Source organism: Corythoichthys intestinalis, chromosome 15, assembly GCF_030265065.1.
Source record: "Corythoichthys intestinalis isolate RoL2023-P3 chromosome 15, ASM3026506v1, whole genome shotgun sequence".
NCBI lineage: Eukaryota > Metazoa > Chordata > Actinopteri > Syngnathiformes > Syngnathidae > Corythoichthys > Corythoichthys intestinalis.
Window position 1 is genome coordinate 22,168,244 of NC_080409.1, and position 25,166 is coordinate 22,193,409.

At 38.6% G+C, this 25,166-nt stretch overlaps 1 protein-coding gene across 4 annotated transcripts in view; it reads left to right on the forward strand.

The window, feature by feature from the left end:
• Positions 1-25,166, forward strand: part of daam2 (dishevelled associated activator of morphogenesis 2) — a 153,987-nt gene that overhangs the window by 60,085 nt on the left and 68,736 nt on the right. For all 4 annotated transcript variants that reach the window (XM_057859782.1, XM_057859786.1, XM_057859784.1 and 1 more), the window contains exon 3: positions 8,168-8,257. In XM_057859782.1, the coding sequence (XP_057715765.1) occupies positions 8,168-8,257 (90 nt within the window). The remainder of the gene's footprint in view (positions 1-8,167; positions 8,258-25,166) is intronic.

The following is a 25,166-nucleotide window of genomic DNA, read 5'->3' on the forward strand; positions in this document are numbered from 1 at the left end:
TGTATTTTTACACGTGTGAGTAGGTTCACCAGGTTAGCACCATGAAAAAGTTTGCCAAAAACAAAACACAAGTTTTCCTTTCCAATTCAATATACAAACAAACTTAAAACTTACAAAGATGAATGTTAGCCTAGGCTTAGCTGGGAGAGCAACTTCATAGAGGTTTTAAGTCTCACAGCCGCTGAGTGTGAAAAAAGCTTGAATGAAGGGGAAAAAAGGATCGCGTCAAAGATCGCTAATTGGGAAAGATGATCTAAGCACAAATCCACGTTCGCTGGACGAGAAGAGGTCTCTTTCCCAATGTTTTCTTTTTTTTTTAAACGAAACCTTTCCACAATCATGTTTACATTTTAACTAATAAATTTTTAACTAACTTATGAATTATTTGTTCTTTTTAACACAAAGGCATGACATCATGTAGACTAGAGTTGACACAGTGGCTGAAAATGGCGAAACTTCACTTCCGTATCTAAGTACTAGTTTGATTATTTTATTTCATTATAACATATATTTAAATGCTAGTTTCACATTTGGAAGGGTAATGCGACAACTGAAAACTATGTAAACTGTAACGCAGAAGGGAACTTTCCCATGTGGAGTGAAAGTTTCATGTTTGTTTTAGCATTTGCACGAGAAATCGACTTTTACATTGAAATGCAAGATGATTTAGGTTTTTCTTTTGTCACAAGAATACTGTTTTTCCAGAGAATGTCTCGATTTCCTTGATTCACCTACCTGTGGTAATATATCAAAGATAACACCATGTATAACATCGTTTGTTCCAAAGTTCTAAATGGCACATCCTAGTTTGTTTCGTCGCGTTGACATATAAAAACACTTGTTTCCCAAAAAGTTGGAGGTCTTTTGAATTCTATTTTCCACTTTTCTTTACTGTTGTACTTTCTAATATATATGTGTGTACATTTTCCTTTTTATTATATAGACTTAGTTTGACCTGAAACACAAAGATATTACGTTTAACAAATATAATTTTGAATATAACCTCTAATTTTAGCAAAACCAAACCTGTACCTTTTTAGAGGCACTTTTCATTTGGTTTGGACTCAAGCAACACAAATAAAATGATTACAAGACAGGAACAAAATTGTATTATTTTCTGTAACATGGTGTAATGTATAACAATAACAACTTATTACCCTTTGATGAAGAAAAACATTTTTATTGAACAATTGGTGAAACTGGTGTCATGGTTCATTGTTTACACCTAACATTTTATAGATCAGTGGCCTGTGATGGCTGGTTGTACAGCATGGGAAGAACAAGAACAGCAGAAAAAATGCATGGCAATGGTCAGCCGTCAAAACATGAAATATAAGGCTTATTAAATATGTTTTTTTGCTATTTGAAAAATGGGCTTCGTGCCCAAAGCCAGCAGGCACCAGCAGCAGTCCCCAGCAGAAGCGGATCTTGAAAATGTGACCTAAAAAAAAACATTACATTAGTTTTCTATTATAAATTTGTTTTTGTTGTTTGTTGACATCACTTTTCAATTTATACAGATCTGTAAAATATAATAATGTCAAACATTTTGGTGTAAAGAATACAGGTTGTCATGCATCGACTTGGTACTCTTCCATGAGGGTGATACCTTAGCTCAAAGCTTACAAAATCGAGCTAATTAGCACGTAAAGCCAGTCGTGTAACAATATTCACAAATATAGATGAGTGTGAACGTCACAAAGGGCCTCTGAAAGAGTTGACAATTTAAAAGAGGCAGCGATTTAATTAATTTATCCCTGGCGATACATTCCCAGTTAGCAGAGTCAGCTTAAAAAGTAGGAGAAAATAGCTCGTCACCAAGATAAAATGTATGTATATCTACGCCGCGCACATACAAATAAAGCTCAACATATACATTATAAAGCACTTCTTATAGAATATAGACTGTTGAAAATTCAAAAGTGACTGTTTTTATCATCAAATTACCTCCGAATATACTTAACAGTCAGCCATTCGAATGAATGCGATCCGCCCTCGTCGAAGCCATGTTTGGAACTACGCAAGGCTCCGATACCCGGAAAACCCGGAAGTAAAATCGTATAATGAATCCCTATGGGAGGGTCGCTACTCTAAATATATGGCACTGCTATGCTCTACATCCTCTTCAATGTCTTTCATTTAATAATAACAATCTACAATGTAATATCATGTGTCAACAAAGTGTTTTCAGTGATACAAATAAGTGTGGTATATACGGTAAAACATACTTCTAATTGCTGAAAAAAATTAGTTATTAGAGCATGTATAAGCCCTTACAGCTTGCCCTGCTGCTCGCCTTCTGTTTTCTCCTTTTGCTACTCTGCAATTTAAACCTCTCAGTCATTTAAGTGTTACGTAAAACCCTTAAGTAAATATAAACATCCACTAAACTGTAGAATCCAGCATTCCAGAGATACTTAAGTCCTGTTTCACATTGCATACACCCTCCTCTCACATTCGTATCTCTTTTCCATATCAGTCATTAAATTGAGAGGCCTAAGGGATAGTGTCGGGCAGAGAGAAGTAGCCGAGAGATCAACTGTTGGGCTCAGCTCCCATCTGGTCCAAATCCAAGGGTCTTATTCTCATGGATTTCCTCAGAAGCTTCCAGTATCAGGTCTTGTAAATAGCTGCAGCTTGGACAGTGGGGCTTTGACCTGGCAAAGAGGCGTCAGGCCAGAGACGAGCTGACTTCTCAGGGGGCGTTTATAAAGCAATGCTCCAAGAATACGACACATTTCATTTTTGCATTTACACGGTTCCGTCTTGGTTCTGGCTCGATTCAAATGATATCGCAATTCCGCATGAAAACGATGCAGTATTCATTAAGGGTGTCAACAATAATCGATGCGGCGATGCATCTCGATGCGGGGCAGGGATGATTCGATTCGATGCGGGCAACACGCTGAATCGATTCAGCGCATTTTAAAATATATAAGTACGTTCAAAAATCTTCCCTGCGCAATTCCGGTGATGCAATGGATTTAGTTTCCCCATTTGTATTGTTATTCTCATGTTTACCTGTAGAGAGAGCTACTTTACATTCAAAGCAAGCCCGTAGAGGTTAGATCGGGCCTAAAAAATTCCAGCCCAACCCAACACGGCCCGTTGGTATTGAAGCCCGACCGGCCAGATCAATTAACTATAGATTTGCATGCCCGAGCCGAGTGATGCGGAAAAAAAAAAACGCAGCAGCAGCAATTTATTTTCATTTCTTCAAGTTTTCTTACTGTTTAAATAGTCTACATATTTTTATAAGAGTTATAAAAGCCTTTACACAATGAAATAACGCTGGGAAAGTTTAATATAAAAAAAACACGGTTTTGCAGACACACAGAGGAGAAGATTCGAAAGGATCACATTTGCCTTTGTGTGCATAAATAAAAGTGTCTTTCCTAACAAATTCTCAGTTGGCAGACAAAAAACGCAAGTTTACTCAATATTTAAATAGTCTACATATTTTTATGAAATTTATAGAAGCATTTACACAACGAAATAACGCTGGGAAAGTTTGATTTAAAAAAAAAAAAAACAAAAACAAAAAACACGGTTTTACAGACACACAGAGGAGAAGATTCAAAAGGATCACATTTGCCTTTGTGTGCGTAAATAAAAGTGTCTTTCGTAACGAATTCTCAGTTGGCAGGAAAAAAACGCAAGTTTACTCAATATTTAAATAGTCTACATATTTTTATGAAATTTATAGAAGCATTTACACAACGAAATAACGCTGGGAAAGTTTGATTAAAAAAAAAAAAAAAACGGTTTTACAGACACACAGAGGAGAAGATTCAAAAGGATCACATTTGCCTTTGTGTGCGTAAATAAAAGTGTCTTTCGTAACGAATTCTCAGTTGGCAGACAAAACGCAAGTTTACTCAATATTTAAATAGTCTACATATTTTTACGAAATTTATAGAAGCATTTACACAACGAAATAACGCTGGGAAAGTTTGATTAAAAAAAAAAAAAAAAAACGGTTTTACAGACACACAGAGGAGAAGATTCAAAAGGATCACATTTGCCTTTGTGTGCGTAAATAAAAGTGTCTTTTGTAACGAATTCTCAGTTGGCAGGAAAAAAACGCAAGTTTACTCAATATTTAAATAGTCTACATATATTTATGAGAATCATAAAAGCATTCACACAACGAAATAACGGGAGGAGAAGAAGAAAAAGAGGGCTGCGCCACAGCCCTCTGCGCATTTTTTTTTTTTTTTTATAAATACTTTATTAGTCCGGCGCGGCGGCCCGACCCGACCCGACCCACCGAAACGTGAATGCTTAACATTTCGGGTCGGGTCGGGTTCGGGCACAAGATCTAACCTCTATGCAGGGGGGACGAGGAACCCAAATCCGCTTCCTTACCGGAGTAACGCCACAGACAAGCGCAGTTGTAATCGAGAGAGCAGAGAGATAGGACATAACATAACAATGGCTGAAACGGAGAAAGAGGGAGCGAGAAATATTATAGATATAAGATTGGCTAGGCCTACATTTTACTTTTGATCTACATTGCAATTTAGTTGATGTTTTGTTTGCAACTGAACTGATCCCTGGATTGATATTGCGATAAAGATGCTGCTGCACTACAATATTTTCTTTGTCGTTTTCTTTAATATTTACTTGAATATTTTTATTGATGGGTCGTTGTGACTAAAATACAGTGACTGTTATTACTGATTTTGCACAGGAGTTCAGATGTTGCACTGTGTGAAAGGCTGCTACTGTGTGTAAAAAAAAAAAAAAAAAAAAAAAGGGAAAGCCCTGGTCTCATTATAAGCACTAATTAAATGCTGTGATCTGATTTTTTTTTTTTTAAAGATATATATGAAAGTATACTATTTTCATTTGACTTCGACCAGGAGTGACACAAGAGCCAATAAAAAGTTGTTTAATGTCTGTCCGCTTGTGTTGGCTCATGATTCACAAAAAATATGCTTTGGTTTAGAATTTTAATGCATCCCAGGCTTTAATGCATCGCAATGCATTGCCGAATCGAATCGAACCGAATCGAATCGTGACCCTCTGAATCGAATCGAATCGAATCGAATCGTGGCCTTCCGAATCGTAATCGAATCGAATCGTGAGGACGGTGTCGATGCACACCTCTAGTATTCATGCTGGGCCTAGTGGGCAGTGCAGCTTTACAAAGCGACAGCCAATGATGCACTTCCTTGACAACAACCTCCTCAGCCTGGAAGACAACACTCCCACCCACTCGAAGCAATACCCCCCCAACTTTTTATTTTGCAGTTTTATTCACGGTTTTTCCGGTACATTTTAATTTTTCTCTCGTATTTCTTGTACATTTGCTGTTCTTTAAAAGTTTAAATAATTTTATGACATTGCTTGTCAATATTTTTTTTCTTTTGCTTTAAAAGGCACAAAAATATAAAAATAATACATATTAAGATTAAAAATATTATAAAAACACTAAATTAAAGCCGTCGATCCGCCATGTTTGCTGTTTTGAATGTTTACTAGCAACGACTGCGCACGCCCAAAGTGATGTGTGCGAGTGCTGACGAGAGTGTTCCATGCATAAGGTTGCGGCGCAATCCTCGCAATCGAATCATTCCGCCTTAGAGGGCAGAATCAAAAGTTTGCCTCTTCGCCTTCCGTTTTCGCCGTCACTATGTAAAGGCGAGAATATTCCGCAACACAATTGCTGCGTCTTTGTGATGTAGCATCACCATGTAAACAGTAAGGATGCAACAATACTCAGTTTTACATTGAACCATTCAATACGCCCTCTTCGATTCAATACGCAAAAATATTTGATCCAATTGAAGAAGCTCTCAAAATGTATTTTCCGCAAAAAAAAAAAATTGTGGTCTCTCTCGCTATAATGTCCGGCGCATTTTTGCCTTTTAAAAAAAGCTATGAGAAAGTTCCTCCCTACTAGCAGCCCCCCCTCCACTCCAAACTGTCTGAAGTGCGGGAGCCGTGGTGCATGAGGATCATTGCTCGTAAGGAAAGACCGAAGCTTAAGGAGGCGGCTTGCCGGCTTCAAAGTCATACAGATCCGTTGTGTGGCAGCATTTTGTGTTTCCTGATACGCTATACCCACTCGAACATATTTTAAAAAGACTGTCTTAACGGATATTTACACCAATGCCCGCCAATATATTGTTGCCGATTCGGCTGCTACGAATAGCCTCGGTTTGACACCAGACAGCTTAACACACTGGGACACAGAGAGCTAACTCACGGTTACATGATGAACAATGAGTGGCAAATTAAGAGTGCTGTACTTCAAACTTGTCCTGCTTATGAAAGTCGATTGTCAAATGCTGGTGTTGTGCAGTAATGAGCAGACGTGACTTTTGTGGCGTTTCTTAACTTTTTTAATGCCCCAACAACACTCGTGCGCGCACAATTTAGATATCATCAAATAGCAACCTAGAGTGCTACGTTAGAACCCCCCCAAGTCCCATGCCATTTGCTGCCTGAGCCCAGAGTGATCATGGGACACGTAGTCCAAGTACTACATCGATGAATTAAAAACCGGCATAACTGAATGGAAGTTAAACTTGCCAAATCAATCCATACCAGTGACTATAGATAATACTGCAGATTATGTTAATTCAGTACGTAACACAGATGGACTTGGACCACAAATAGGATGTTTTGCTCATGTGGTAAACATAGCTGCTAAGAGAGCTGTAGCAATCAACAGTGTGCCACGCCTCTTTGTACATACACTAAAGATTGTTCTCAGCACTTTTATACAAAATTTCTTCAGATCAGTAAGAAGTAAGCACACAAATATTCTGCACTAAAATGCATGTTTATATGATGGCATTGTCATTTTTGCTTGTTAGCAAAATAAACGTAAGAAAAAAAAAATAACGCTTGTATTTTTTATTTCGGAGCATTAAATGTATTAAATCAAATCGAAAATCGTACCGAACCTTGACTTAACTGTATCGTTGCATCCCATGTAAACAGCCCATCAGACTTGATTTTGTAGCCGGAGGATGTGAGTAGATTGGCATTTAAATGAGAATCAGTAAAGGGGAAGGGAGGACCTGTGATTTTACTCTTTATTGCAGTGGGCACAGACCTTGAGTGTACTAGCTCAGCACTAGAGTCATAGTTAGTCAGTAAAATGATGCCATTGAGATGAAAAACGCTTCGACCTGTGATTGTAAAGCTCCTTTGTGGTTTCTGTCTGCATTACATGTCCTTCAAGTTCACACCATTCAGCCTGTTCCTTTTTATGTTATTCAGAACTCACCATAATTGGTTCTGGTATTGAAAGCACTGGATGAGAGATGATGTCACCGTTTAACGTGTCAGGCTCACACTGTGCACCTCACCCACACCATCCAGCTCAATGGTTTTAAAAAAATAAAAATAAAAACTTGTGAAGCTGTGGGACTGGCTTCATGGGGCCCCCCACCACTGGCACTGTTGGCCATCTTCACTCTAGGGGAGGCTTGGGGGTCGCAGGACTTCTGGTTGACGTCATGGTACCGAAACCATTATGATGAGATTAGTGTCAAGCTCCAGCACAAAGCCCTGCTTCTTAAGTATCTTATCATATCTTCTGTGGTTTTGTGGTCCTCCAGTTATGTCTTTTTCAGCACAATCTTTTTAGTCCATCAAGGCAATGCTTGTTCCTTGTCCTGTACTGGATTTAACAATCTATACCCTCTTAAAACTTTGCTTTTCCTCTTTGGCAAACACATTTCCTGGGCTCATATGCATTTCAAAAGGAGCAAGGAGGTTCCTTGTACACGGCTGAAGAATTGAGCAAAGCAACAGGCTGAATGTCAATACTCTTCTGTGGTCAGGAAAGACTAACTGACAGTGGAAGAGTGGTGGAAAATCAAATGACAAAATAAATTCATATAAATAAATGAATAGACAAAAATAGGTTGTGCAATATTCACCTAAAAGGATGCCCTCATTACTTTTTATTTATTATTATTCCTTATTTACTATTATTTATTTAATGTTGTAACGTCAACTATGTCTATGAAGCCCTTTAGGACTTTTTGTGCTTAACATTTATGAATTAATGAGATATTTGCATGCATATCTATGAACATGTATGTACATGTGTATATGCACCAGAATCTGACATTAAAAAGTTATTTGTGTAATAATTTTGGATTGTAAAATGTTTTTTAAAAATGTATGCATCTTGTTGTTGCAGGACGAGTTGGATTTGACTGATAAGAACAGAGAGGCCATGTTCGCTTTGCCCGATGAGAAAAAATGGCAGATATACTGCAGTAAAAAGAAGGTAAGTTCAATGGTCTTTTTTTTTATGGCTGCAATCTCTCGCTGTACCCCAATAGACTTGGTGCCTTACTCCCACAATGCCTCGCTGACAGTGATGAATGTTATTGAACGGCAGCTCAAACCCAACTTCTAATTTGTGTATTGGCAGAAAAATTGCCTTTTAATGATATGCACAAGCTGCATACAGTGCTTAATGCACAGGATTTTCCAGCTTGCAAATGCACATGGAAAGTATTAGGTACAAAAGTATAATGTCTAATATCTGTTGCAGTGCTGCCGTAACATAGTTAACATACCATACGCAGCAATTGAGAGTTCTGGACAGCCCTCACTTTCACCCCCGTTCCTTTGCCAAAACATCTCTAGTTCGCTTCATATCCCCTTCCCAAAAACTCCAGCCTCACTTTGTGGTCAAATATTCAGCAGGAAATGACATTGTGCTTGGAAAAAAGGGTAATTCAGTGCCTCATTCTCTCTCGATAGTAAATTGAATAGATGGTTTTAAACCCTCCCTTGTGCCTCTTTGGTAATATATCCAAGGGTTTTTTTGTTGGACGTAGAATGACGATTCCGCCCCCTCCTTCGTCCACCTAAAGCTTCAGGCTTAGCTGATCTGATGGGCTCTGACATTCTATAGGAAAAAGAGTAAACACGTGCTGTTTTGTGGGTGGGTGCAGCACAGCGTTGAATTACTATAAAGAAAGAATATTGTGGTGTGTTCAGGTCTCATGAGGGAGGTTGCGTGGATCATTAATCATTAAGCAGGCATGCAATTTCTTGGCAAAGGTTTTTTTTTCCAAATAAAGATGAATATATTCTTTATCAGTAGTTTATGAGATGCCCTGAAATTAATATTTGTGGTTAAACTTGTTTTACATATATCTATGGCGAAAACACTCGAGTGACTTGAAGTTCTGCTCTGAGACCCCACATTGGCAAGATTTCAAAATTGTTCTATATTCATGTGTGATACATCATTGGAAAGCTTAAAATCTCAATTTTCTGGGGGAAGAAAAACCAGGAGGGTATTTAAAAATAACTAAATAAATAAATAAATACATTTTAAACCTCTAAACCCTAACTCGAGGTGAGAGCATGAGAGAACATCATTAAAGACACCATGATTTTAACGAGATTATCGCGTACTTAGTTCATTTCGATCCAAAAACTCCATGTAGCATGGATAACCAAGTGTCAAGACACAACTGTGAATGACCCCAACAGGACTTTTTGGGGATTTCATGGGTGAAACATGGTAATATAACAAGGGTCGCGATGCAGACAGTGGTCGAGATTTTTTTTCTTTCAAATATTTACCCTTTTAACCTTTTTTTTTTTTTTGGTTCGATCATTTATCATCTAAAATATCGGGGAAAATGCTACAGTAACAAAAAAAAAAAAATTACAATTCAGCGATAGCTATGAGGTAAATATCCATGACCTATTTACAGACGCTATTTCTTTCATTGTGACGTAATTTGTTTAAAAGGTTAAAATATGCGAATAAATAATTTTTTTAAGTAGTTTTTTTTCTTCTTTTTAAGTAAATATTAGACATCTATTAGTGATTTTAAGCTAAAAATGGTAGACATTTCAAATAATAAATATAATTACTTACCTGCTTTTTATAGCTGGGTTGAAACAAAAGCGGTTCCGTGGTGTCTGTAAACGGGGGTCTCCAGGGTAAAACGGACAAATTAAAAATAGTTTGGGGGCTTAATGCATTATGAAACTGCTATGGCAGCATATAGACATATTGTTCTATCAAACACAACAGTTCTTTTGGCTTAAAATACAGCAGTTTATTTTAAAGAGGGGTGCAAAAGCAGAAACTGATTTTTCACCCTTGTCTTTGTTTTCCGCTCTGTATAAAAGATACACACACAATTAAGCCAGTCATTAATCAGATTTGTATTAATTTTTTTTATTTATTTTATTGTTTGAAATATGAATTATTTGGTACTGACATTGGGGGTGGTAGTGTGAGGAATAGCAGCAGTATTGAAGGCCTGATAAAAAGTCTTAAGATGAAATTGAAACTTTTCTATAGCTGTATCCGCTCCAGTTTCTGTGAAGAGAGAGTGGATTTATGCTTAGTTTTTTGAAGACTCAATAATCTGTTCCTAAAATAGCCAAAACTATATTTCGGTTAACACCAGACTTACCTGTGATTTATGATAAATCAGTTTGACGTTCTTCCCTGTATTACAGAGCTTGAAATTATTTCCTATAACCATGGGAAAAAAATAAACAAACATTGTGTCCCAGTCAGAAGAGTCTAATCGTGGTGGCCTATGTCAAAAGCTAGAAGAGGAGCAAAACAAATCCTTCATTCATGGATGGAGGCCATACTGGATAATACCTAGCTTGTCTTTGTGCACTTCTGCAGCCAGGAATCATGTATCCTGTCAGTAAAGTCTGACAAATTTGAAATGTTGTACTGCGCATTTATAGGCTGTTTAGACAAGAACACACCACACTAGTGCCCTGTCTTCTGTGAAAGTACAGCGTGGCAGCAATTGGAAACGTAAGGACCACAAAATGTTGTTCAGTCATTCCTGTCTGTGACAAACACTAGTTCCCTTGTTCCTTCCCTTAGCGACGTCGTTAGTCGTTGCGGTTGAATAACACTTAGGCGGTGACAGCAAGACAAACTGACTTATTTACCTGCACAACAACCTAAAAGCTAGTGTAGCTACCACTGAAGGAATGCCAGTTGTGTTTCATTGCTGTCGAGTAAAAACAATATGTTCCAAATTTGGCTGTTTTTATGTATGTTTTCACAAAAAACAAATAAAGGTGTCTATTGCAAGTTGATTGTGAGTTGGCTTCATAAAAACAATTTAGGCCCTAACATTAGTTTGCATTCATCATCGTAATTCACTGCAGGGTGACCTAAAGTACATGCAGTACTTTACCTGAGTGTTCCAATGAAGTTATAAAGACTTCGTTATATCATTAGCATGTCTCTCAGGACCACTCCATCTTGAGGTTTTTCATAGAAATACCTATTTGCTTGCTTGGAATTCAAGTTGCATATTCATTTACATTAACATTAACATTATTAACAGTCATACAAATGCAAAATAAGGGGGAACTAAATCAAAGCTGTCAAAACTTTGTTGTATCCTTTATCAACTGCAGTTTGGTAGGTTTGAGGCTTAAATAGGATACCATATATTTTTGGACAATAGGGCACATTTAAAGTGCCTACGTCAGGATAAAAATGTCTTAAACAGCATTATTATGTGAATTAGAATCATATTTTGAGACGATTCAACTATATACTAGTACAACAATTTGGCAAAGCGCAGATGACGAGAAATTAGTATTTTAATCTCTAGTTTAGCCACGCCTACCATTATAGGGCTCTAGCGTCCCCAACAGGAGGATGACATCGGCAGGGTCATTGTTTCATCGGATTTATAACTCAGACCATTGAGGGGGAATTATTCAGAACGAGGGAAATGCGAGGAAGAGAGCTGGAAAATGTCATTGTTTTACTCCAATATATTTACAGGATACTCTTTTTATTGAAGTATTTTCAACAATTGCTAAATAATTGTATGGTCACAACAAATAACAGTCTTGTGCTAAATGGAATATGAAATATTAAAAATGCATTTATTCAGTACGACATGGCAAAATTACTCCATAATGGTCAAAACTGTCCACTTCTTGTACCTCTCAAACTATATTTTATGCCACTGGAGTTAGTCCGGCTTTTGTCATTTCCCTGCCCCGGCCAACGTCGAAGGCGCGCGTAGGTGCCACCTGTTCAACACAAATATGGCATAAATTAATGCTTAACTACATGGCGAAGACGTAAACAGTGAGAGAGCGGCGTGCAGTTGTTGTGCAGCTAACATGGCAGAATGTGTCTGAGGAGAAATTTTCTACATGTCCGTCTATGATCAAATGTAAGTAAATAGTCCTTTATTTGAAGAAAGTTTGTAGTGTTTACTTTGTAATCGCTGTAGTCGCCATTTTTAACACAAAGTTGCAATTTCTGATTGGGTGGAAAATTTGACAGAACACCGGGCACAGAAAGAGGACAATGAGCAGAGTATAAAGGGGTGTGTGCAAACAAGACGCCGGTCGTCGGCTGAGTGGCATTCTCGTTGGACAATCAGCCACAAAATGCAATCCACCTCCGTATTGAAACGTGTGCCATGATCCCAGTATTTGACATAATACAAAATACGAAGTTTACTCACTTCCTCGTAAGTCCAATGATCCCACAGTTCTTGCACACTTGTCTTGGCCGATCTCGTGGTATATCGGAACTTTCTGAAACCCAAAAAGGCTCACACGCCTCTCTCTGGTGCAGCTACAAAAGCCTGAAGCCGTTTGGCTGGCGTGTTGTGAAAAATAAACGAACTACCGTAATTTCCCAAATATAACGCGCACTTTTTTCCCCAAAATCTACTTGTAAAGTCATGGTGCGCATTATAAACAGGTACATGGATGGAGACAGAAATATACATATATACTATATATATATACAGGGGTGCACATAAGTGGTCCGCATGCGCGCATGCGTACTGGACGCAGACAAACGCGCTGGCCCTCAACGGCTTCCATACGCTTTTGCGTATCAATGGCTGACCACTGTATTTGCGGCGGACACGAGAAAATAACTTCTCAAAATGTCGAAGAGGCAGGCCACACTGAGTAATTACTTCTGTGTTCCCCCACCCCCGTCAAAAGACAGACAGACGACAGAGACGTCACCGGAGCTACCGAAAAAAAGGACTTTTGCTGAAAAGTGGCGACTCGCACGGAAATGCGGTACAAAATGTGCCGTGAGAATCCCAATGTCGCCGATAAGAGCAGCGCATTTTATGGAGGGTCAAAGAATTTCAGCCATCCAAACTTTGAAAAGCACGAAAAAAAAACAGAGAGCATGTGGCAATTAAGCAAACTATCGATGTCAAACAGGACCCCACTCGCCCTATGGACAAGTCGCGGAATAAAGGTAATGAACAGCGACATGCACTGACAAACGTGTTTTTGCTCGCATTTTACAAAGCTAAACATGCACGTTCAATGAGGTCTTATGAGGAGGACATCCCACTTTTAAAAAGGCTTGGAGTTAATGTGGGAGCCGCATGATGCCCTTTATTTTGAATTGGTGCTTTTATGTTTATTTCTTTACATTTCACTTCAAAGTAATGCCAATTTTGTTGTGCCAGTTGATGTTAATCAAGCATTAATTGTTAATATAATTAATTAAATAAGTTAATTGGCTCTAAGTAAAGCTTGTCATAAATTTATCGCATCAGGCGGGTCGGCTCTCAAGCTCAATGAGGACCAAGTCACATCTCCAGGTCCTCCTCTGAGAACCTGGGCAAAAAATTATGTGCACCCCTGTATATATATATATGTATATATATATATATATATATATATATTATATATCAACCGATTTTCTTTTATTGACATGGCCACGTTGTGTTGAAGAAACGTATGCGGCGATCCGTTGCCGACCATTACGGTACGTGACGTCACCGTTTTGTTTCGGTAATATTTCACTCTGATCGGCCGAATGATTTCGTCTGTGTTAAATTCTGCTTTTTTCACTCTTCATAAAGCACAGAATTTAGTTTCTTGAACTCATTTGACTCAACGTTTATTGCAGCGCCGCAACTCGGACCATAACAAACGTAACAACACAGACTTCCTGTGTGTGTCCGTTAACTATATCTGTCCCTCGGGAAACTCAAACCCAAATAACAATAGTTCCTATTGTTACTGTCGTGTCGACAGCGATGAGCTCTCTCGGATTTCCGACTTACGTTCTCACTTTCATTTTACTGTATCAATCCATGGAAGAAACATTTATACATCATGATGAAACAAGCAAGTTATACAGCAGCCTTTATAAGAAAAGTCAAATCTGTTTTGTTTTCTCATAGATTCTGGTAAGTTGGAGAAGTTGTCAAATCATATTATTACCGTAAATATTGTCAGTTTATGGTAATGTTTTGAACTGGCAATATGCTATGCTTGTGCTGTGTTTCACCATTCAGTAAAATGACATTTCTGTATCTGTACACGAGCTCTGTTTTCTTGTATTCTTCTATTTATTGGTGCTAAAATTAGGCTGCGCGTTATAAACGGGTACAATAATTTCCACTAGATTTTACAAGTAAATTTGGGGTGCACATTATTCACGGGTGCGCCTTATATTCGGGAAATAATGGTAATCTGCAAAATCAGCTGTATTGTGAGATACTGACCCGAGTGACTTCACATTCGCATTCATCCTAAACCCGAGACTGGAGCCGGAAATCACTCATTTTCATGGCCAGAGATTCAAAAATTGAATATACTGTATAAAACGATCGCTTCCACACACATCCAAGCGGTCTATTTTATTCAGGAGCATAAAACAGCGCGTGAAATATGAAATAAACATGCTTTTTGGTGTCATACGCAAACATTTTTCACCCAAAATTGACAGTAAACCTTATAATTCAGTTCAGTTTTATGTGTATACAAGTATAACACCATTTACCATTAATTCAGGTTGTGCTTAATGACCTATAACTTTATTAGAGCTGCCGTAGTCAAATGAATAGACTCTTTAATTTTGAATCTACCGTTTCGCTTCTTCAGTAGCCTCAATAGACAGCATTGTTCATAAATTAAAGGCAAAAATGTTGATTCTTCCATTCTTATTTAACCAAAACAAACTAAATATTGTTTCATATATTTAAGGCAAAGAACGAAACAAACCTCATAAAATGTGCATTTAATGTCAACAAAAACTTCCCAGAAACCTTCATGTGAACTCACAAACTACGCTGATTTTATTTCTAAAAGGGTACATCGCCTCCATCTACTTGTGGTTGTGCAAAAATAAGTTATTCTAAGCTTGACATTCATCGTGGATCATCAAATCATCTTCATCAAACCCTCCCTGTCAATCCTCCATAAAAAAATTTTTTTAAAAATAATAATAATAATAAAATTGAAAAAAAAGTATACTCGTCAGGGGCAGTGAAAGAATGATTTGTATAACATGAAAACAATGAAGCGGTTCTTGAAAATGTGTAATAAGGCATACTATAACAATGATGTGCTTTCCAGATGTACTTAATGCATAAATACTTTACTGGCACATTTTAATGAAATTGTGGGAAGAAATTACCGTCATTTTTGCACTATAAGGTGCACCTGACTATAAACTCCCACCCACTAAATTTGACACCAAAACTGCATTTGTTCGTAGATAATCCAAAACTGGACTATAAAACACAGTTTTCCTTACTGTATTATGGGATATTTATGTCAAAAGATAGTAAAACTTTATTTGACAGTGGCGTCATAAGACCGTCATTATTATGACAGATGACATTTAGTGTCATCTGGCAAATAATTATGACTGTCTTATGACAGTCTTATAATGCGGTTGTCAAATAAAGTGTTACCTGTTAACCCAAATAAGCCCCACTGGACTATAAGCAGCAGGATTCAAATGAGGGGGAAATGTAGCGGTCTATAGTCTGGAAATTACAGTAATTATTATTGATCAATGATGAAAATAAATCACCCTGACCTTAACTCTTTAACATTTGACAAGTAAGAGCCATGATCTTTTTAGGTAACCCAAAAAGTCCCATATTGCTGAGAGAAAAAAAGTTTTATGTGTGAACTGTCATGTGTATCACTCACTTACTCCTCACATTACTCGCACTAACCCCAACTGTAGTTCTGTAGCTTCTGCATCCAGGCATCATGTGTGTTTTGAGAAAGGATTATGACATTCAGATCCTTCACTTTTTTGTAGGGCTAAAAGCACCTCTATAATGTAACTTGTCCCCTCAAATGTTTGAAACCTCCATAAACACAACACCTCTATTAGTGTGAACCCAGTCAAAGACGTACTTGAGGCTACGCTTACGGGCCTTTTCTCTGCTGCTGCCAACTTGTAAGAAATGACAATAGTTGCATAATTTCCAAGAATTCAATATCCTGTCCATTCCCTGTCTTTTTAGGTGAAATTTTATATCCTAGCTTCCGTAGATAAATATTCCCCGTGGCGAGATTGAATCTTTGACTCTTCTGAGCTTTGGACAATCTCCCTCAATTCTTGTGAAGACTATGTTGTTGTTGCAGCTGGAGCAGAGAATATTCAAAATATTTCGTGCTGAAATATGCATCAATATTTCAACAAAGTGATGTTGTAGTGGCCATCATATAATCCAAGATCCAAGCTTTATAGCACAATATTTTGAGATCCAACAGCCATAATACGCAATCGGGAGGGGGGTACTCTAAATTACTTTCTTAAGTTCACTATTAAATCTTAAGACACTCTAGACCAGAGGTGTCCAAACTTTTTGCAAAGGGGGCCAGATTTGACGTGGTAAAAATGTGGGGGGGCCGACCTTGACTGACGTCCTTTACGTAGAACAATATATTTAAGCAAAATTTAGCAAGCCATTCAGTGTGTCACATTTGATTTATTATTTTTTTAATGAATAATTTCAACAATCTTGCAACTAGCCTTTGCGGCTTTCTCTTTCGACTCTCGGGCTCTTGCGAAATACTACTGCTGTGAAATTAAACTAGCTTCAAGCAGGGGCGGACTGGGACCAAAAAGCAGCCCTGGACTTTGACTCAGCCCAGCCCACAAGAATCGCTGTACGAAGGGAAACACAGACCCTCTAGGGGGGTCCGGGGGCATGCCCCCCGGGGAGAATTTGTTTTTCTTAAATTTTATTGTAAAATGCATCAATTTCGTGCACTTAGAGAAAGAGAGAAATGATGCGGCTATGAAGAACTACACATTGCATTATTACACATGTACAATATAGTTTATGATTTTCTTCGCAGTATGTTAGCCATTTTCTATCTGTGCCATCTTTGCGTATGAATACTCTTTGTACAGTCAGGTGTTTTGTCTTCTGAGGGTGGTAAGTAAAAAATATGTCTAGACTGTGACTGTCTGACTTGGGGCGCTCAAAGTACTGCATGGCTGAACTGGAATTGGATTCATCTTCTGCCCTAGCTCTATGATCAACCTGAATAAACAAATTAAAGAATTTATTTTTTAAAACAAATTTTATGTATCCAGTTAATTATAATAACACCTATCCCCTCTGTCTATAAAATGACTTCATTGTTCATGCCATAATTAATCTTGCCACACAAATAATAAATGTCAATGAAAATACAATAAACATTTCAAGACAAATCCTTTATACATAACCTTCATAGGAAAGTATTAACCAGAAAACAAAACGATATATACATGATTTAAAAAATATATATCATATCAATTTAGCTACCTAAACTTTAAAGTAAAACCATTAATTTTATTAATATTTTATATTTCTTCTGAATTAATATTGCTGCTGCGTGTGCATACATTGTTTTACAGCTAAAATATTTTTTTCTTAGGAGAGGGATAGTAGGACTAGCATACTGTAACTTGACATGCTTTTCAAACGGGTACATGGACTAGCTGGCATTAACCCTGTAACTGTCATTTATTTCATTTAAAATGTAGCTACCTGGTGGATAACAATTGCCAGTATACCGAGCAAGTAACCCTCTTCATCACTTACTTGCTCTGCGCTTGTCTGGGGAACTTCCACCAACTTATCATTACCCCCTCCCTCTTCTTTTCTCTCTCCCTGCACCGTCTGCACGTCAGAGCGGCTGCCGCTCCCACTCTCACCGTTGCTGGGGGTTGGGCAGTTGATACCCGATGTGGCCGTTGCAGCCAGACTGCTGCTTGCGAAAATATTTGTCAACTTATGACATTTTAATGCTTCGCTCTCCATTTTCTTTAATTTTTTCTCCCTAACCTTCTCCGCGCCACCCATCTCTTTTCTTTTTTTGCCACCACCATCCATAATGTGCATTAACGCTCTTAGTTCTTTTGCTTCCACAAGGAACCAATGAAGGCTACTCTGTGCTTTCTTAGTTCTTCTATCAGATTGGCAGTGAACAGCAAGGCGCATTGCTGCCACCTGTCGGATTGGATGCGAACTGTACCTAATCAGAGGATAGTGGGGATAAAAACAATGATGTATAATGAATGACGGCCTCCGGCCGTCCAGGGCACCGGCCGTTCTGTGATCCCCCAGAAGCCACAGATTACCAGTCCGCCCCTGGCTTGGCTTCAAGTTGCTCCAATTTCTCGCTGCGTATCTTCCCTGTAATCTTGTCGTACATGTCAGCGTGGCTTGTTTGGTAATATCGCCTCGCATTGAAATCTTTAAAAACAGCGACTGTCTCTTTGCAAATGAGGCAAGACAGAGTTGTTGCAAATTTTAGTGAAGAAATAGTCCAATTTCCACCTATCCTTGAAGCGTCAGCCGTCACAGTCAACTTTTTTTAGTTGATTGTCGCCATTTTAGAAAATTGGAAGTAGAGGGTCACATGGAGTAATGTTGCTTAGCCCTTAAATACCTGCAACATGAAGCAATTATCAGAGAATCCCAAAATTTGAAAAAATAAGGTCCTAATGAAACTCTTTTTTTCAAATTTGTGAAAAGAAAAGTGAAAATGAATATGTGTAATAAGCGCTCTAATATTTCTAACCCATGCAAAATCATGTTTTTTTCTCATGGAACCTGCAGATGCATGTGTCAACTAGCATCCATCATTTTTTTTTTTTTCAAAAAGAAATGTCAAAATTATAAATTAGTCTGAAAATCATGAAATTTTAGGTGTATCAAATGCGATACATTTGGCAATAAAGGGTTAAAGTGCTGCTGCCTTTTAGTGGGTAAATGAGGAGCAGCATTTCGTGTGTAAACTACTTCATATGCTGGTTGCAGTACTGCTGACCAATTTATTAAGTCTGTGTGCGGGCCAGATGTTATTGATTTTATGACAGAGGCTGGTGGCCGGATGAAATTTGACCATGGGCCGCATTCGGCCCCTGGGCCGGACTTTGGACATGTCTGCTCTAGACAGTTCAATGTATCTTGCATCACAGGAACCGTTTAGGGAATGGTGTTTCCTGTTCTACTTTGTCGCTCCATGTACAAATCAAGGTCCAAAAAGGTTGAATAAGTGAGGTGTGAAACAAAAATCTCAAAGTGAGCTTCAAAGACTGTCCCTCACTTCCATCATCGGTGGCCTTTGGCCACAGAAAAGTTCCCAGAACGTTGGAAATTTTGGTATCAACTCTCAATTTCATGCCACTTTTTCAAAGCAGAGGAACCACCACAAATGGACAAAATTATTCTGGGGCACTGGTTCCCCTCCAATTGAAGAGCTAATGCTCAAATGCAAAAACAGTGTTTAAACATATCAATGTCTACATTGACCGTAACTACTACACATTGATTGTGACACAGTTATGACATTTCCAACAAATAACAGATATAAATAATCCCCGTTTAGTCTTATATTCAAAGTTTATATAGCTTGATAGAGCATATGCATGCACTGTGCGTACATGACGCACACACATACGGTCATTTTACTTTCAGCCATGTAAGCAATATTGAAATATTGCTCACTTGGCGCACAGAAAGAAAACCGAGCATTCTCAGGCTTATCCTTTTCCCCCCCTTTTATTTTTTTATGACTGTGGTCAATCAAGCATGCTGCCTCCCTAAAAGCAGAGTTCAAATTTGGCACTAATGCTAATGCACAGCTCCATCACTGACGTCCTCCCTGCCTCTCTTGCTCTTTGCTGATGTAATTGCTGCATGAATTCCAATTTGGGAGACTTGACAGGTCAGACCGCAGCCACAATCTAGAAAAATGTGGTCCAGATTGGATTTTAACCACACACGAAAGTGACGTAAATCGGATTTGATATGGTCCGCTTCTATGTGACTTGTCCTGTTCAGACCTTCAAGTTAATGCCTCACTCGAGTCGGAAAAACACAAAAAAATGGGATTTGTGCATTAAGACCTGCGGTATGAACCTAGCGTAATAGTTCCATTCAATGAATTAACAAGTAAATTTTACATAGTAAGTCCCTTTTAAATGGCTAAACTGCCCACACCTGTAAATCCATGTGTTGTGTTGTGTTGTGTTGTGTAATGTACGGAGGCTATTGAAATGCCATTTCTCGGTATCCATAGTCCTCTGTAAATACAGTACATTTTTACAGTACATTAACACAGAATTCACTTCTAAGTATTTTGGAATCATCTGTGGCGCCCCCATTGCTCTGAAAACAATGACTTGAAAGGTACATTATGTGTATGTACTCTGTTATTATTGTCAGAGAAACAGTGGAGGAGTTTGACAATGACCTCTTTCACTGTATAACTAACTGAAAAGGATCTGTAATGTGTAATTTAGTCTAATCTTGCAGCCATTCGACTTAAAAACCCAATCATCTGACACATGCACTGTAAAAATATTTATGAACTCTACTGTCGGTCAACCATTTCCCTCCTCCCAGTAAGCAGTGTATGCACCAATCCAGTGATTGTTGTGTTGAGAGGAACACTTTACAGAATAAGAATACTTCACAGTTGGCTGGGGATTTCTGTCCACATCTGATCCAGCTTTAAATGCAAATAATCTTTAATGTCACCAGAGCCAGTGTGGTTTTTAGCATCCCTTTTAATTTTCACCGTAGTCTTTTGGACGATAATACATATTAGTCTTAGTCATATTTTAGTCATCTCAAAATGTGTTTGTCTTCATCCAGTTTTTGTTGACGAAAACTCAAGATTAATTTTGCCTAGTTTTAGTCGACGTTTACTAAAAATGTTTTCGTCTGTAAAATAATAACCAAAAAATACTCCATAAATAAATAGTTTCCAACTATTTTGAATGAACATTGACAGATGAGCACATATTGTCGCATCTACAACAACAACACCAGCTTGGTGATTATACACACTCAGCAGGAAAAGAGCACATTATTTTCAATTAATTATAGCCACCCGAATGCCACGAATTGTATGTAAAAAATAAGTTGTCCGAGAGTCTAGCGGACGTGCGCTGTTAGCATTAGCCTCAAGCGAATGCTATCTTAACCCTCCGCTAACGTTACATTTAGTATGTGATGATCACTCAGCAAAGACTTATAAAAGCAATATTGCATATTGTCTCCGGCCAAGAAAACAAATCTTACCGTGTGTGCAAGCCTGCATGGAGACTAGAGACGACACACTAGTGAGTCGGGAAGCGGGGGCGCTGCACATCACGAGTGACCCAACCAGACATTGGTACATGCAGGTTAACTACACATAAAATGTCACACATTGTGAACATGTGACAGAAACTATTGCACATTTTCGTCTCCTTCTCATCTCATCAGACAAAAACTGACATTCATGTCGTTATGTTTTAGTTTCCCAAAACACACTTTTAGCTCGTTATCGTGTCGTCGTCGTAAAAAAAGTGTTCATTGACAAAATATTTTCGTTATCGTCATCGTTGACAAAAACAACCCTGCACCAGACACTGGAAATGTTAAGTATTGTAAATAAGTTGCTGCCATTGAATGATGGGGCTTGCTGCCCATACCTGTCAGTTGAATATGCAACTAGAATATTTTCTGCCAGTACAGGTCCAAATATTACCAGCAGCAATTGTATTTATATGTTAAAAGTAAATTTGAAATAAGGGCTTTATTCATGCCCAGCACTTTGGTCGTCATTCCCAATGACATGGGCTGATATTACCATCACTTAACATTTGACTAATGATGTAGTCACAAAACTGTAATTTGGTGGGGACCCTCTATAGCAAATACATAATATTTTATGAATCGCACCATTTAATCTCTGGCTCATGAGAGCGCATGAGAAAATTGCATTCAATTAAACACATTTTTAGACATGTCGAGCAAGGAGCAGAGCAAGGCTGCATTTGTTAATCTCAGGGTCAAGATCTTTCTGGCAATGCTTGCTGAGCAACTCAAGCGCTTTGAATGAGTTCTCTTGTATTTGGTCATTTATACTACTATTTATACAGTATTTCAGTTTTTGTGGAGTTTTAGCTTGAGCTAGAAAACTGGCAGAGAGCACTGCATGTCAGGAATGATACAATTCACAATGGCACAGTTATATAAAATATGCACACTTAAAGGTAAATATCTTGAATGTGTGATCAGAATTCACAAAACAATGCGCTTTGAATGAGTTCTCTTGTATTTGGTCATTTATACTACTATTTATACAGTATTTCAGTTTTTGTGGAGTTTTAGCTTGAGCTAGAAAACTGGCATAGAGCACTGCATGTCAGGAATGATACAATTCACAATGGCACAAGTTATATAAAATATGCACACTTAAAGGTAAATATCTTGAATGTGTGATCGGAATTCACAAAACAATGCGTTGCCAGGTTTTCTTTATTTTGGCACTAAGTTCACAAACCCAGTCCCAGAAGTTCTTTTACAAATATTGAGGTAATGTTTGAATGAAGATTGGAAATAAATAAAGGTCTGTGCACAATAGGCAGTCAAAAGTAAAACAAAAGTTGAACTTGTGCTACTACAACAATGCTCAGAAGGTGCTTAAAGCAGTAATGTGAAGTAAGGTTGGCCAACCACGTTTATGAATAATATCAATGGCTAAACAGTTATAAGCATATTTTCGTTATTTTTTTTAACGCAACCCTTCCAGATTCTTTGTTTAACCCATAGCAACGCCCTTGACAACGAAAATGCTTTTCTTCGGCAATCTTCGGAAATTACGTCACACCTAGAAGTGCGAGGGAAGTCCGCCATAGAACAGTATTGTTTGTTGCATTGCTTCTCGGTAAGATGCCACGGCGGTGTGTGGCGATGTTTTGTTCTCACTCAAACGAAAAGTTGTATGAGTGACCAAAGGATAGCAGGGCACGTAAATAGACATCTTTCGTTCGCACGAAGCGAATGAATTTCACGCCATTATCGAGTAATGTTCTCTGCTGCAAACACTTCGAAGATGCCTGCTTCCTTAACCGGTCTGCATATGATCAAGGATTTGCCAAAACGTAAGTGTGATTTTTGGATAGATGACTGATGACTTTGTCAAAGCAGAGCTGCCAACTGTTGTGGAATGAACAGTATAAGTTAGCGACGTTAGCCGAAAGTTAACTCGTGGCAATCCCCGATCATAGTTGTTGTTGCGTTCGCGAGGTTAAGCGTGAATAAACTGTGCGTCATCTACGACCTTGTCCGAAAGGGTTAATCCACTGTCAATCGGGAAAGGGGTGTGAATGTGCATATAAGCGGGTCGGCGTCGTGGTAATTCACGGTCACGTTGCAGTAAGGCTACATTCATACTACAGGTCTTAATGCACGAATCCGATTTTTTCATGTTTTTCCGACTCGAGTGAGGCATTAATTTGACGGTCTGAACGTGACAAGTCGCATAGAACGGGACCATTTCAAATCTGATCTGGGTCACTTTCGTATGTGGTCTAAATCCGACCACATTTTTCCAGACTGTCGCGGAGGTCTGTACTGTACTGTCCAGTCCCGCAAATCTGATTTAATGCAGCAATTACGTCATCAAATAGCGAGAGAGTCGTTACCGTAGCGATGCACCTGTGCGTTATTAGCGCCTAGCTTGCAGTGAACACGGCTTTTGAGGAAGAGCTGAGCTTGACAACAGTCATAAAAAATAAAAATGGGTTGAGGATAAGCCTGAGAATGCTCAGTTTTCTCTCTGTTCCAAGTGAGCAATATTTCAACATTGCCTCCACGGCCGAGAGTCGGGACAAACTGCCCGTATGTGTGTGTGACGTGCACGGACAGTGTGTGCATGCTATCGATCCATATAAACTTTGAATATTTGCCTAAATGGGGATTATTTATGTCTGTTATTTGTGTCCACCTTTTGAAAAGCAAAATATGATATCCCTGGAATGACGGATGACGTGTGTCATTGTTTTAATGGTTCTGCGCATGCGGGTCTTCTTGCTTAGCGGGTGTCGGACTGCGAATTAGTGCGCATGCGTAATACTTGAACGGTCTCAATGGATAAAGGCAGTCTGAACGGGCACGCCAAAAAAACGGATATGACAAAAAATCGGATTCGTGCATTAAGACCTGTAGTATGAACGTAGCCTAAGAGACACATACCGCCGGTGAGTTTGTGCACATTTATTTGTATTTGTATTATGTATTTCCACCTTCATGCTTGAAGCATTGCATTGCATTTGTACGGTTCGGCGTTTCTTTCACGGTAATCGCTTGATAGCCTTCTAGTTTGTGTTCCTGTAAGAGAGCCGCTGACAGGTGACCCCAACAAGCGTGTCTGACAGCGAATCAGCGAGCGTGCGGGTGACGCAGTGAATCATGGTAAATGTAGTCTCGGGACAACACTGAAGAGGTGCTTTGTAATCTGTTCGCTTGTGTGTAAAAAATGCCATTAGACGCCACTTCCTCCAGAGAGCCCCGAGCTGTGTTGTACTGTTAGCTCCATGTGTTAATAAAGAAACAAAGTTGTCAGCACGTCGTGTGTTCGATACATTTGTAAACAAAAACCTCATAACAAGACACTACGCACGATCCGTTTAAGAGACACTGGAGTAGCAGGAGGCGAGGAGGAGATCAGCGAGAAGCAAAACTTTGTGGTCAAATGTGGCGGCAGTCCGCTATTATTTTGTTTTCTTATTGTTGCCACAATAAAGTGGAGAAAGCCATCAACGACTCATCTCCTTCTTTACCCCCAACATTTTAATATTATTATTTTATATACACGAGAGCTGCCGGATCTGCCAAAATGAACATGAAGTCTGATTTTTATTTTTTTTTAACAATGTCATCAGATAGACAACAACATAAAATTATGTGCAAATGCCTGCATTTTAAATCATGAAAATAATAACAGCCTATATCTTACCAATCTTGTAATCTCGATGGGTCTTGTATCCATTCGATGTCAGGTAGTCTAGGCACATTGTTTGCATCCTGATTAGCGTCTGGCTAATAATACATGTTAGGTCCAACATAAAATTCCAACCTCTTCTTCCTCCA